Source organism: Ylistrum balloti, unplaced genomic scaffold (genome assembly GCF_031769215.1).
Source record: "Ylistrum balloti isolate Yb309-2 unplaced genomic scaffold, AGI_CSIRO_Ybal_v1 Utg369742, whole genome shotgun sequence".
Taxonomy (NCBI): domain Eukaryota; kingdom Metazoa; phylum Mollusca; class Bivalvia; order Pectinida; family Pectinidae; genus Ylistrum; species Ylistrum balloti.
The window spans coordinates 1,446,749-1,459,916 of record NW_026781951.1 but is presented as its reverse complement, the minus strand read 5'-3'; the positions used below and the strand labels follow the sequence as shown (position 1 = coordinate 1,459,916).

The 13,168-nt window shown below is 39.7% G+C and overlaps 1 protein-coding gene across 1 annotated transcript in view; it reads right to left on the bottom strand.

Moving 5' to 3' along the window:
- LOC132543159 (sodium- and chloride-dependent taurine transporter-like) overlaps window positions 1-5,998 on the bottom strand; it is a 34,442-nt gene extending 28,444 nt beyond the window's left edge. Inside the window, exons 1-2 of the mRNA XM_060206629.1 lie at window positions 5,809-5,998; window positions 2,230-2,361 (exon numbers count right to left, since the gene is read on the bottom strand). Of these exons, the coding sequence (XP_060062612.1) occupies window positions 2,230-2,361; window positions 5,809-5,998 (322 nt within the window). The remainder of the gene's footprint in view (window positions 1-2,229; window positions 2,362-5,808) is intronic.
- Between the last annotated feature and the right edge of the window lie 7,170 nt (window positions 5,999-13,168).

Sequence of the window (13,168 nt, the reverse complement as noted above, 5' to 3'; positions counted from 1 at the left end):
AAAAACACGAGAATTCAAATTAATGAAACTGTTGCGAGGACGAAAAACAAACTAAAAACTATAACAGCGTCAAATTTTGGAAAGAAACGCCATTTTTCTCGATTATATCGTCTTGAAGTCTGCTTCTACGTATATCATTATCATTAGTAACCACGTGTTCATTTTCCATTTTTTAACAAATTCGCAGATTTATGCGAAAACTAGGTTTTAAGACACTTAGTCCATATGACCGATGAGCTAATGTAATACTGCGGCATCTGGCTACTACGACAGAAGTATTCTTGTTAGAAGGGAAATTTACAGGTGTGGGATCGTACAATGGTATACGATGTGCGCACGATGTATGCATGATATACGCATGATAGGAAAACTGAACGAAATAAGCTATCGCACATTTGTGCTCACGTTGTGCGGTTCTATCGCATCTAGATATATAAGAACATAGCTAAGTACATTTCCTAATTGAGCAATGAATATATAGGTTGGACACTTGTAGATCTGTAAGACACACCCTGAATAGGTACATACACTCGTAATTTACTGTTTTCTTTACAAAGAGCCACACGTGACGAGCCTTTCTGGAAGGACACTCATTATATATATATATTTACACTATATATGTAAACATTAAATGGGCGCCTCCATTTGTCAATGAATCATTTTAAATCTCATACTGTCAGGAAGGACACTTTATTTCCATTACTTCTATATTACTCTCTTTTTTTCTATCATTTTGTAAACTAAAAATATCTACACAGGTAAATTTCAAGTGTTTTGTTTATTACACGGATGACCAAGCACGGATCCGGGCCTGTCACACGTATGTACCCGAATACAGGTAAATTTTGTTCCCGCGGCACCACCACTCACCACTCTCTGAGGCGTGAAACTATCTACAGTAAGACTAATAAATGCAGGTCAAGTGTTATTTGAAAACTGTCGAATTAAAAATTACTTTTGTAATCACCGATCAATTTTCAGATTCCTGTGATCGCAATTTAGTAATAACTACACAATTTTTCCGTTTAATTTTCAATCCGTAATATTAGCCAACCACCTTTACTAAACCGGACATAATGTACGATCATATCGCACTGTTGTGCGCCAGATACTGTCTAGTGGGTGTGTGCGAATGATGTATGCACGACCTGCGCGCGATGTAAGCACGATGCACGCACGATGTTTTTGGTGCGTTGTACGTTACCACAACTGCATTATGTATATATGTTGGGTCTCGGCCTTTGGTCAATAGGGGCGGAGCAAACAAGGGGTATATAATTCAATTATCGTTTTGTTTTCTATAGGCATTTTGTTAAAACTTAAACCGAGGCATCTTTTGTTGAATGAAACTTTTTGTGTAGAAGGTTGGTCTCACCCTCCTGGATATGTGTGGCCTAGGTCTCACCCTCCTGGAGATGAGTGGCCTAGGTCTCACCCTCCTGGAGATGAGGGGACTAGATCTCACCCTCCTGGAGATGAGGGGACTAGGTCTCAACCTCTTGGAGATGTGTGGCCTAGGTCTCACCCTCCTGGAGATGTGTGGCCTAGGTCTCACCCTCCTGGAGATGTGTGGTCTAGGTCTCACCCTCCTGGAGATGATTGGCCTAGGTCTTACCCTCCTGGAGATGAGGGGACTAGGTCTCAACCTCCTGGAGATGAGGGGACTAGGTCTCACCCTCCTGGAGATGAGGGGACTAGGTCTCACCCTCCTGGAGATGAGGGGACTAGGTCTCACCCTCCTGGAGATGAGAGGCCTAGGTCTCACCCTCCTGGAGATGATTGGCCAAGGTCTTACCCTCCTAGAGATGAGTGGCCTAGGTCTCACCCTCCTGGAGATGATTGGCCTAGGTCTTACCCTCCTGGAGATGAGGGGACTAGGTCTCAACCTCCTGGAGATGAGGGGACTAGGTCTCACTCTCCTGGAGATATATAGCTCTAAGAGTATCACAAAAGTTTCCATTTACACAACATTGCTTGTAAAGAGTAACACTTTTTATTCAGGGGGCCGCGGTGGTTTTAATAGGACGTAAAGCGGTGATAAACCAAACCAACTCATTGGTAGTTCAGGTGTATATGACGTCATTACAATTGGGGTGTAAATTTGTAAGAGTGTATTCGCAAATGTTTAACCGGGGATATTAAAACCATATACTGGTAACTTGAGACATATCTGTGCTGCTGAGCTTTGTATTGCTTTGCATGAATTTAGAGTTTTATTAATACACTAACCCTGAAGAAGAGGACAGATGTTCCATGCTCCAAGTCCACTGGTTCCCATGAACTGGCCAACAGCTACCTCCAGGTAAAACAGGGGAATTCCGCCTACTACCACACATATCAGGTACGGAATGAGGAAGGCTCCTACAGTAAAACATGAAAAGTATATCAGTCGGTATAGTAACCACAGTCACACCTATCAGGTAGGGGGTGAGGACGGCTCCTACAACATCAATAAAATATCTATTGATCGGTATGGTAACCACAGTCACACCTATCAGGTAGGGGTTGAGGACGGCTCCTACAACATCAATAAAATATCTATTGATCGGTATGGTAACCAAAGTCATAACCACGTTATACAGATATGACTAGTGTTGTGTTGCCGTGGTAACCACGTTGTACAGATATTACTAGTGTTGTGTTATTGTAGTAACCACGTTGTACAGATATGACTAGTGTTGTGTTATTGTAGTAACCACGTTGTACAGATATGACTAGCGTTGTGTTGCCGTGGTAACCACGTTGTACAGATATGACTAGTGTTGTGTTGGTGTAGTAACCACGTTGTACAGAGCGTTGTGTTGCCGTGGTAACCACGCTGTACAGATATGACTAGTGTTGTGTTATTGTAGTAACCACATTGTACAGATGTGACTAGTGTTGTTTGTTGTAGTAACCACATTGTACATATGTGACTAGTGTTGTTTGTTGTAGAAACCACGTTGTACAGATGTGACTAGTGTTGTGTTGCCGTAGTAACCACGTTGTACAGATATGACTAGTGTTGTGTTGCCGTAGTAACCACGTTGTACAGATGTGACTAGTGTTGTTTGTTGTAGTAACCACGTTGTACAGATGTGACTAGTGTTGTTTGTTGTAGTAACCACGTTGTACAGATGTGACTAGTGTTGTGTTGCCGTAGTAACCACGTTGTACAGATATGACTAGCGTTTTGTTGTTGTAGTAATCACGTTGTACAGATGTGACTAGTGTTGTTTGTTGTAGTAACCACGTTGTACAGATGTGACTAGTGTTGTTTGTTGTAGAAACCACGTTGTACAGATATGACTAGTGTTGTATTGCCGTAGTAACCACGTTGTACAGACATGACTAGTGTTGTGTTGTAGTAACCACGTTGTACAGATGTGACTAGCGTTGTGTGGCTGTAGTAACCACGTTGTACTAGTGTTGTGTTGCTGTAGTAACAACGTTGTACAGATATGACTAGCGTTGTGTTGCCGTAGTAACCACGTTGTACAGATATGACTAGCGTTGTGTTGCCGTGGTAACCACGTTGTACAGATATGACTAGCGTTGTGTTGCCGTGGTAACCACGTTGTACAGATATGACTAGTGTTGTGTTGGTGTAGTAACCACGTTGTACAGAGCGTTGTGTTGCCGTGGTAACCACGCTGTACAGATATGACTAGTGTAGTGTTATTGTAGTAACCACATTGTACAGATGTGACTAGTGTTGTTTGTTGTAGTAACCACATTGTACATATGTGACTAGTGTTGTTTGTTGTAGAAACCACGTTGTACAGATGTGACTAGTGTTGTGTTGCCCTATTAACCACGTTGTACAGATATGACTAGTGTTGTGTTGCCGTAGTAACCACGTTGTACAGATGTGACTAGTGTTGTTTGTTGTAGTAACCACGTTGTACAGATGTGACTAGTGTTGTTTGTTGTAGTAACCACGTTGTACAGATGTGACTAGTGTTGTGTTGCCGTAGTAACCACGTTGTACAGATATGACTAGCGTTTTGTTGTTGTAGTAATCACGTTGTACAGATGTGACTAGTGTTGTTTGTTGTAGTAACCACGTTGTACAGATGTGACTAGTGTTGTTTGTTGTAGAAACCACGTTGTACAGATATGACTAGTGTTGTGTTGCCGTAGTAACCACGTTGTACAGACATGATATATGTTGTGTTGTAGTAACCACGTTGTACAGATGTGAGCGTTGTGTGGCTGTAGTAACCACGTTGTACTAGTGTTGTGTTGCTGTAGTAACAACGTTGTACAGATATGACTAGCGTTGTGTTGCCGTAGTAACCACGTTGTACAGATATGACTAGCGTTGTGTTACCGTAGTAATTAATTGTACAGATATGACTAGCGTTGTGTTGCTGTAGTAACCACGTTGTACAGATATGACTAGCGTTGTGTTGCCGTAGTAACCACGTTGTACAGATATGACTAGTGTTGTGTTGCCGTAGTAACCACGTTGTACAGACATGACTAGTGTTGTGTTGTAGTAACCACGTTGTACAGATGTGACTAGCGTTGTGTGGCTGTAGTAACCACGTTGTACTAGTGTTGTGTTATAGATAAAAAAATCCACCAACCTCCGCCGTTCTTGTAGCAAAGGTATGGAAATCTGTAGTAACAACGTTGTACAGATATGACTAGCGTTGTGTTGCCGTAGTAACCACGTTGTACAGATATGACTAGCGTTGTGTTACCGTAGTAATTAATTGTACAGATATGACTAGCGTTGTGTTGCTGTAGTAACCACGTTGTACAGATATGACTAGCGTTGTGTTGCCGTAGTAACCACGTTGTACAGATATGACTAGCGTTGTGTTGCCGTAGTAACCACGTAGTACATATATGACTAGCGTTGTGTTGCCGTAGTAACCACGTTGTACATATATGACTAGTGTTGTGTTGCCGTAGTTACCACGTTGTACATAAATGACTAGGGGGCTGGAGTTAAACGGAAACAGAACACTGTCCCTCAGTAATGGAGGACAGGAGTTAAACGGAAGCAGAACATCGGCCCACTGTCATGTTAGCTGGGATTGATGTCCTTCTAAGTCTGTCCCTTTGTATCACTCCACTATGGTTTAGAACTAAGGTATTAGATTGTGATCAAAGTCCTCATACTATGGTCCAATGCACACGACCTTGAATCTTAGACCGGTCTCATACTTTTTATTATATAATTCAAAAGGCAGAAATATTGGAGAGACACGTCTCCTCACGTTTGTTAAGATTTCATATTTAGAGTTAACTAAGCATTCTTACGTTGACACTAGTATGTGGCAGTAAATAGGAAACTTTCACAGGTACCAGATATATCTAATACACAGTATTTCTTACCACCGCACCTGCCATGAATATACACACCCTAATACACACATATATATACGTATGTGTGTAGAGCCATCATTTACAGAGCTGTCACTGTTATAACTGACGATGAGCTTTAAAGTCACCCACTTTTTATCAAACAAAACTCTTCTAATGGAGCTACAACCGCTGAAACGTTACTAACTTCCGCACTATAGGTAATATTGATCTCACTTCAAAACTTTATTTTCATGTTCGATTTATACCAAGATTTCTTTGTTAAAACCTGCAAGTTTAGTTTGTGACGTTTGTACAAACGATAACTATCTGTGCAGGTATATGGCTTCCATTTCATCTTATCACCTGTCAACTTTTTTGTAATTAGCTTATTATCGATAAGTAACCCAGTAAGTTTTGTGCGTATTTATATATCTATAAATACATATACTAAACAAATATTAAAATCGTAAATTCAAATTTGAAAAAATATAGATAAAAAAATCCACCAACCTCCGCCGTTCTTGTAGCAAAGGTATGGAAATCTCCATACGTTTCCTAGACCTACAGAAAATCCAATACATGCAAGCAAAAAGTCCAGTTTTGTCGACCAGGTTTCCCTCTTATTCAACGCTTTTCCATCATCCGCAGCTTCTTCAGTGTTTGAGGTACCGGATACGATTTCTTTTTCTTTGGAAGACATTTTCTGTAGAAATCAAGGTTAACACCCCAAACGTCCTTAAGTCTACTACTGCTGATCTGCTGGATTCAAGTTGTTGCCCGACGGCGTTCCGCAAGGTTGATTTCGTCTGTCGGTGTTGTTTGTAAACAAGGAGCGGATTGGAAATACGTTTTTACAACATCATATAACTTGTTTATGGACACGCTGTTCCATAAATGTATACTTAAAAACAATGAAATTCAAATGAAGTTTAAACTTTCACTCGCCAAGTACCTACACCGTTATTCGAGGGGGTGGGTTGGGGGTAAACAAGTACGACATTAGCTCAATAGGGTCAAAGGGTCATACATGTATATTACATAAATCATACAGACATATATTTGTGACACATACAAGTTTTACGTCATGCGAGCGGATTGAAGATAACATCACCTATTGATAAAAAACAAACTATACATGTGTTTTTCATTAAGATCTGATGGCACGATGAACCAGGGCGTATCCATACGAAAACTCTATAAATAAATTCGACAGCAGTAAAGATCTCTCTGTTTGTCTGTTAACCGGTTCTGTTCTCATTAAAAGTCACTACATACAAGTGAACAAAGGGGCACAGGGATATGAAAACATGTCGCAGGTATTTTTAGATCGCGACGTGCGTATAACATTTCATTTCGTCTTGCATTGAGGTTAGGTCAATGTTGGGGACAAACGACACCCCTACAGCATACAAAATACCGGAACGAAGTTGTCGGTCAGAGCCTAGAACAAGATTCACGGTCTCGCACCACCTCAATAGATGAATGAAAATGACAACGTATTGTCAAAATCACAACGACAACGTAATGTCCAACATTTCTGTTATGTGTTCATAAAACATCAAGCAAAGCGAGAGAAAAAACATCCTAGACAGAGAGAATCGCTGTAGTTAGGTAATTAACATCATAAAAAGAGAGAAGCGCTGGGTAATTAGGTAATTAACATAAGACAAAGAGAGAAGCGCTGTGTAATCATGGATATCATTTAAGGAATTGGATTTTTTATTGACAAGATGATGAAGCTCAAATACAGCCAACCAACATTGTCTTCAAATGGACATAGAAGATCGTAAAATAAAATACAGTTTATAGAAATATTTCCTCAAGGTATATAGTGATTCCTCGCTCATTCACTAGTTTATGAGAACACATCTCAATAGAAATATTTCGGAAGATCGCTCACTTACTGATTTCAAAGAAATTAAACAAAAAATCAATACCAAATATAATTATTGCCAAGTTCGGATGCCATGTTCATGTCCCTGACAATGTGATGAGGCGAAATGCGACGGAGACATGTTCATGTCCCTGACAATGTGATGAGGCGAAATGCGACGGAGACATGTTCATGACCCTGACAATGTGATGAGGCGAAATTCTACGGAGACATGTTTGTGTCCCTGACATGGTGATGAGGCGAAATTCTACGGAGACATGTTTGTGTCCCTGACAAGGTGATGAGGCGAAATCCTACGAGACATGTTTGTGTCCCTGACATGGTGATGAGGCGAAATTCTACGGAGACATGTTTGTGTCCTTGACATGGTGATGAGGCGAAATTCTACGGAGACATGTTTGTGTTCCTGACTGATACATGACGAAAAGGTGAAACTTTTCAGGGACATGTTTGTTTCCGATATGTACATCACAGATTAGAGTTCTTCGTGTGATAGAAACTGACTGTGTCTTGATTTTCCATTTAAAGGGACAATACGGTAAAACATTAAATTAGTACGTGTTTTTATACTTCTAGATACGTTTTCATGCTTTTCCAATATTCACTGTCTATCTCCAATGTCCAGTTTGACCTACTTTTGGACCTGGAAACTCCTCTCAAATTTAGCGATGGTAACCTTACGTCATAGTCTTGAAAACAAAGTAGTTTATTTTGTAAACACGAACACATGATGGCGACCAGAAATGAGAGCGACAGTAGTGACACAGTAAATAAAACCCCGTTCTCCAGTACCAGATTTTGTTATTAGCGTGGCAACAGTTATTTGACAATTCTTAGCCTATTCAGAATCACGAAGTAAGTGACATTATTCGCCAACATTGTTATGACCGATTCAATCGGGAAGCAATCTTGTTCACAGGAGACGATGTTTTGCGCGCATGCGTTATCATACAAGACTCAAAATTTACATATCCAGACTGTTGATCAGTAGATAAGGATTTCCTATTTATAACTATTAATTAAACTTTTTATGTGCATATTTCAGCAGAAACCAACGGTCAATGTCCATAAGGTGATATACGCGATATGTCTGCTCGTATATATGTAATAATAATACTCCAGTAATAATAACCCTTTTACCGTGATGTCGCTTTAAAGGGACGTTTTTGCTTTGAGGAAAATGTTCCGAAACTGGTTGTCTATGGCTGGCTCAAAGTCTACCTAGTCTGTTAGTGACTTGTCGATATCAAACTAGTGAGCACAAAAAAAATCCTTCCTAATTTGTCTGTCTATGGCACAAATCTATCTAGTTTGTCTATGGCACAGATCTACCTAGTTTGTCTGTCTATGGCACAAATCTGCCTAGTTTGTCCATCTATGGCAGTTTGCTTGCGTTCAGCACAAATCTACATAGTTTGCTTGCGTCCAGCACAAATCAACATACTTTGCTTGCGTTCAGCACAAATCTACATATTTTGCTTGCGTTCAGCCCAATTCTACAAAGTCTGCTTGCGTTCAGCCCAATTCTACATAGTTTGCTTGCGTTCAGCCCAAATATACAAAGTTTGTTTGCGTTCAGCACAAATCTGCATAGTTTGCTTGCGTCCAGCCCAAATATACATAGTTTGGTGGCGTTCAGCCCAAATATACAAAGTGCGCTTTCGTTCAGCACAAATCTACATAGTTTGGTGGTGTTCAGCCCAATTCTACATAGTTTGCTTGCGTTCAGCCCAAATTCACATAGTTTGCTTTCGTTCAGCACAAACCTACATAAATTGCGTTCAGCACAAATCTACATAGTATGCTTGCGTTCAGCACAAATCTACATAGTTTGGTGGCGTTCAGCCCAATTCTACATAGTTTGCTTGCGTTCAGCCCAAATTCACATAGTTTACTTTCGTTCAGCACAAACCTACATAAATTGCGTTCAGCACAAATCTACATAGTATGCTTGCGTTCAGCCCAAATATACAAAGTTTGCTTTCGTTCAGCACAAACCTACATAAATTGCGTTCAGCATGAATCTACATAGTTTGCTTGCGTTCAGCACAAATCCACCTAACCAAACACCTATTTCGGTGATATAAAAAGTTACACCGAAGGTCTGCTGTCACACACTTTATTGTTTTCGGGATTCGAAATATATGCAATGTAACTTCTCAATATATGGGATCTCGCGACCCTACTGGTCCATAATCAGATGTTACATAACTTCAGTCGTTAAATAACTAAGTGTGGCGAATGCACTAGTGGTATCGACAAAATAACGTCAACCCTTTTTACTTCAATAAATCTGTCAAAATTATTTGTGCAGATATATACTGACTTTTCACCTGTCAGCTGATGACGTAACTTGTCTCGAACAGCCTGTAGGCAGTGCTGTTATTAACAATTGGCTCGTCCGTTGTGACACCCAAACATGTGACAGACATATTAGCTCGTTTATCGTGCACAGTGACAATTAATGATCAGAGAGGTTGTTCATCTGAACACTGCCGCTTTTTAGCTTATTAGGTTCAGGGTTTCGTGTAAAGGTCTGGTTGTAGGGACATAGCAGGGAATGTACATGTATAACGATGTCTTCGAAATACAGGTAATAACAGGAACCCGGTGTTCTGAATAACGGGGTATAATAGGACAAATTATCTAGTCAATTTAAAAAAATTCTTCTTTTCATAAAGAAATGTTCACAAAATGAAAAATTCCTGGGCTCATTTTTGTGTGAACGTTAGGTCTGACAGCCCCCCTCCCCCCAACAGGGTAGTGGAAAGCATTATATCTATATAAATATTGAAAGTGTACTCTGAATGGAAACGGAACTTACTGTATCATTGTTATCTATGATCCAAGATCAAAAAAGTTGAGAACCGCATAAAAATCTGCCGGCCCAATACCGAGATGTTGATTATAAAAATGTATGCTTTTCACCAGTCTTTCTATAACCATACAGCTGGTATAACAGTAGCCATAGAAGGGACAGGCGAGATCGAGAATACCCATGCTTTGCAACATCAGATTGGAATCGAATATTTTTTTTTATTTCATGAAACTTGCCAGAATTTTCAGACAGTCATTAATTTAAACATTTTTATTGTCAACCTGAAACCAAGGGATGTGGCACAAGTTATTCCAATAATACACCTTCTCCCAATAAACATTTACATATTTAAAGTAATCACTATGATAGAAACATAAATACAGTGTATATCTATATTACAAATACAATAACAAATATGTTACTAGACTGAATGAAGGACTGCACATGTTTGAATATATTTGAACTACGGTCTATGGTAAAATGAGGGTTTCCGAACAAAATTGTATCCAAATTGAACACTACATTCAAAGTAGTGAAATTTTAGATCAAAGTATTTTTTACAAGGATAACCCACAATTGCACGAAACTTCATTTACAAGTGAGTATGATTGAAACCAAACATACGACTCTATGATGGCAAAGCCTGGTAGCATTGTTGTTTCTGAGCACTGATGAGGAATTTGCTATATTTCGTACCAGAATTGCCATTACTTATGTGTCTTTTGTACAATGTATTACACACACCGACACACACAGACACACACACACCGACACAACCCCCCCCCCCCCCCCCCACACACACACACACCGACACAGACACACACCATCACCGACACACACACAGAGAGACACACACAGACACACACACACACCGACACCGACACCGACACACACCGACACACAGACACACACACACCGACACCGACACACACAGACACACACACCGACACACACCGACACACACACACACCGACACACACACCGACACACACACACACACACACACACACGAGGTATATGAACATTACCTGAGCGACATAACATGTGCAACACTACACTATAACGTGGGGTACGTAGTAAACATGTTTTTCTTTAATACCTTCGTGACTGTGTTGTCATGCTATGTACCTCGGAACGTAATGTAATCTAGCACACCACATACACACCTTTATCAAAATACAAATATTATAGAAATTACATCACAATCATAGAACATAAAACAAATACAAAGTTATGAACTAAGATTGATAATTTTAGTGTTTTAGGTGTCTCGATAACCCTTCAGCCGGTGGACGCCGAAAGCCTTTTATAAGGGACAAAAAACTATCCTACCTTGTATGAAAAATGATTACTCAACTATCAAAAATGTGTTATAGAAATCTTAGTACGTTGTGCACTGTAGCTACTGAAAGCATAAGAGATCACAGAGAACAATGACATTAAGAACCACTTGGGAGAACTAATCTATACCCAAATCCGTGATACTGCATAAATATTCACCTTTAAAACACGTGTTGCTGTTCATTACAGAGTTTGCACTGATGTTCCATTTATAAAGAAAGGGATGACGACTCTGCTTTCATTAATTTGACTGAATATTTAATCAGTTGTCGGTTTGTGCTGTATAATCTAAGGGTTCATCATATTTCCTAGATACCAATTGGATAATGAATAGCAAATATTTAAAGTCAGGAGTTTAACGAATTATAGAGTTAATTTATTTAGATTCATTTAGATCCACGTATGTGTTCTGGCGCTCGCATTCAGTACATCGTTTATATAACTCAGAAGCAAATATTTTAATAATTGAAATTGTGGAAAGTCATTGGTATGTAGCGCCCAACATAACCGGAACATACTACATAAGTAACTAAAACGCTCGCATGTTTAACACATGATGGAAAATTCCAGGTATATTTCTATATAGGACAGTTTTGACAGATTGAACTTGTGACGTCACAGGTGTGGGCTACCACATCGAGGCGATCGCCGTCATTTTTTTTTTTTTTTTTTGATTCCGATTTAAACATATCTTATTGCCATGATTATCAGCAATAGAACTGGTCGTGCAAAGGCAGGGCAGATTTACACAAAGTCGTGCAAAGGCAGGGCAGATTTACACAAAGGCGTGCAAAGGCAGGGCAGATTTACACAAAGTCGTGCAAAGGCAGGGCAGATTTACACAAAGTCGTGCAAAGGCAGGGCAGATTTACACAAAGTGGTGCAAAGGCAGGGCAGATTTACACAAAGTCGTGCAAAGGCAGGGCAGATTTACACAAAGTCGTGCAAAGGCAGGGCAGATTTACACTAAAGTCACAAAGTGCAAAGGCAGGGCAGATTTACACAAAGGCGTGCAAAGGCAGGGCAGATTTACACAAAGTCGTGCAAAGGCAGGGCAGATTTACACAAAGTCGTGCAAAGGCAGGGCAGATTTACACAAAGGCGTGCAAAGGCAGGGCAGATTTACACAAAGTCGTGCAAAGGCAGGGCAGATTTACACAAAGTCGTGCAAAGGCAGGGCAGATTTACACAAAGTCGTGCAAAGGCAGGGCAGATTTACACAAAGGCGTGCAAAGGCAGGGCAGATTTACACAAAGTCGTGCAAAGGCAGGTCATATTTGCAGGGGTTTTTGATGAGTTCATGGCTCAATAAGTCTCGAGTAGGCTTCGCTATAGGATTTCCCATTAATGTTTCCAAATATTTTCTTTCGTTTTAGCTAAAACATGTGTCAGCAGACATGATAAAGATGAAATTTGGTGGTACATACCATTCTTTAATATATTTTATGCAGGTACACAAAATATATTAAGTTCGTTATAAGAATCAATTATCACTGCAATTGAAAAACATCCACTTACCAGGAATATTGTTTAACACACAGTCGATAATGTATATATATGTTCATCAATTGTAAAAAGGATAATAACTACACACAACGCCATTTTTACCAGTTGTAGTCATTTTTTAATTGATTTCACAGCACTACTTGTAACATTACATCTAGAAAACTTTTACATGTGCTCTGTGTAAATCCACAAATGGTAGTATGATTGATATGTGAATATAAATTGGCAGACTAGCAGCCTTTTATGTTGTAAGAGCAAGGTATGACCAGTTTCTAAACATCTATGGTATGTTGAAAACATAAAAAAAAACT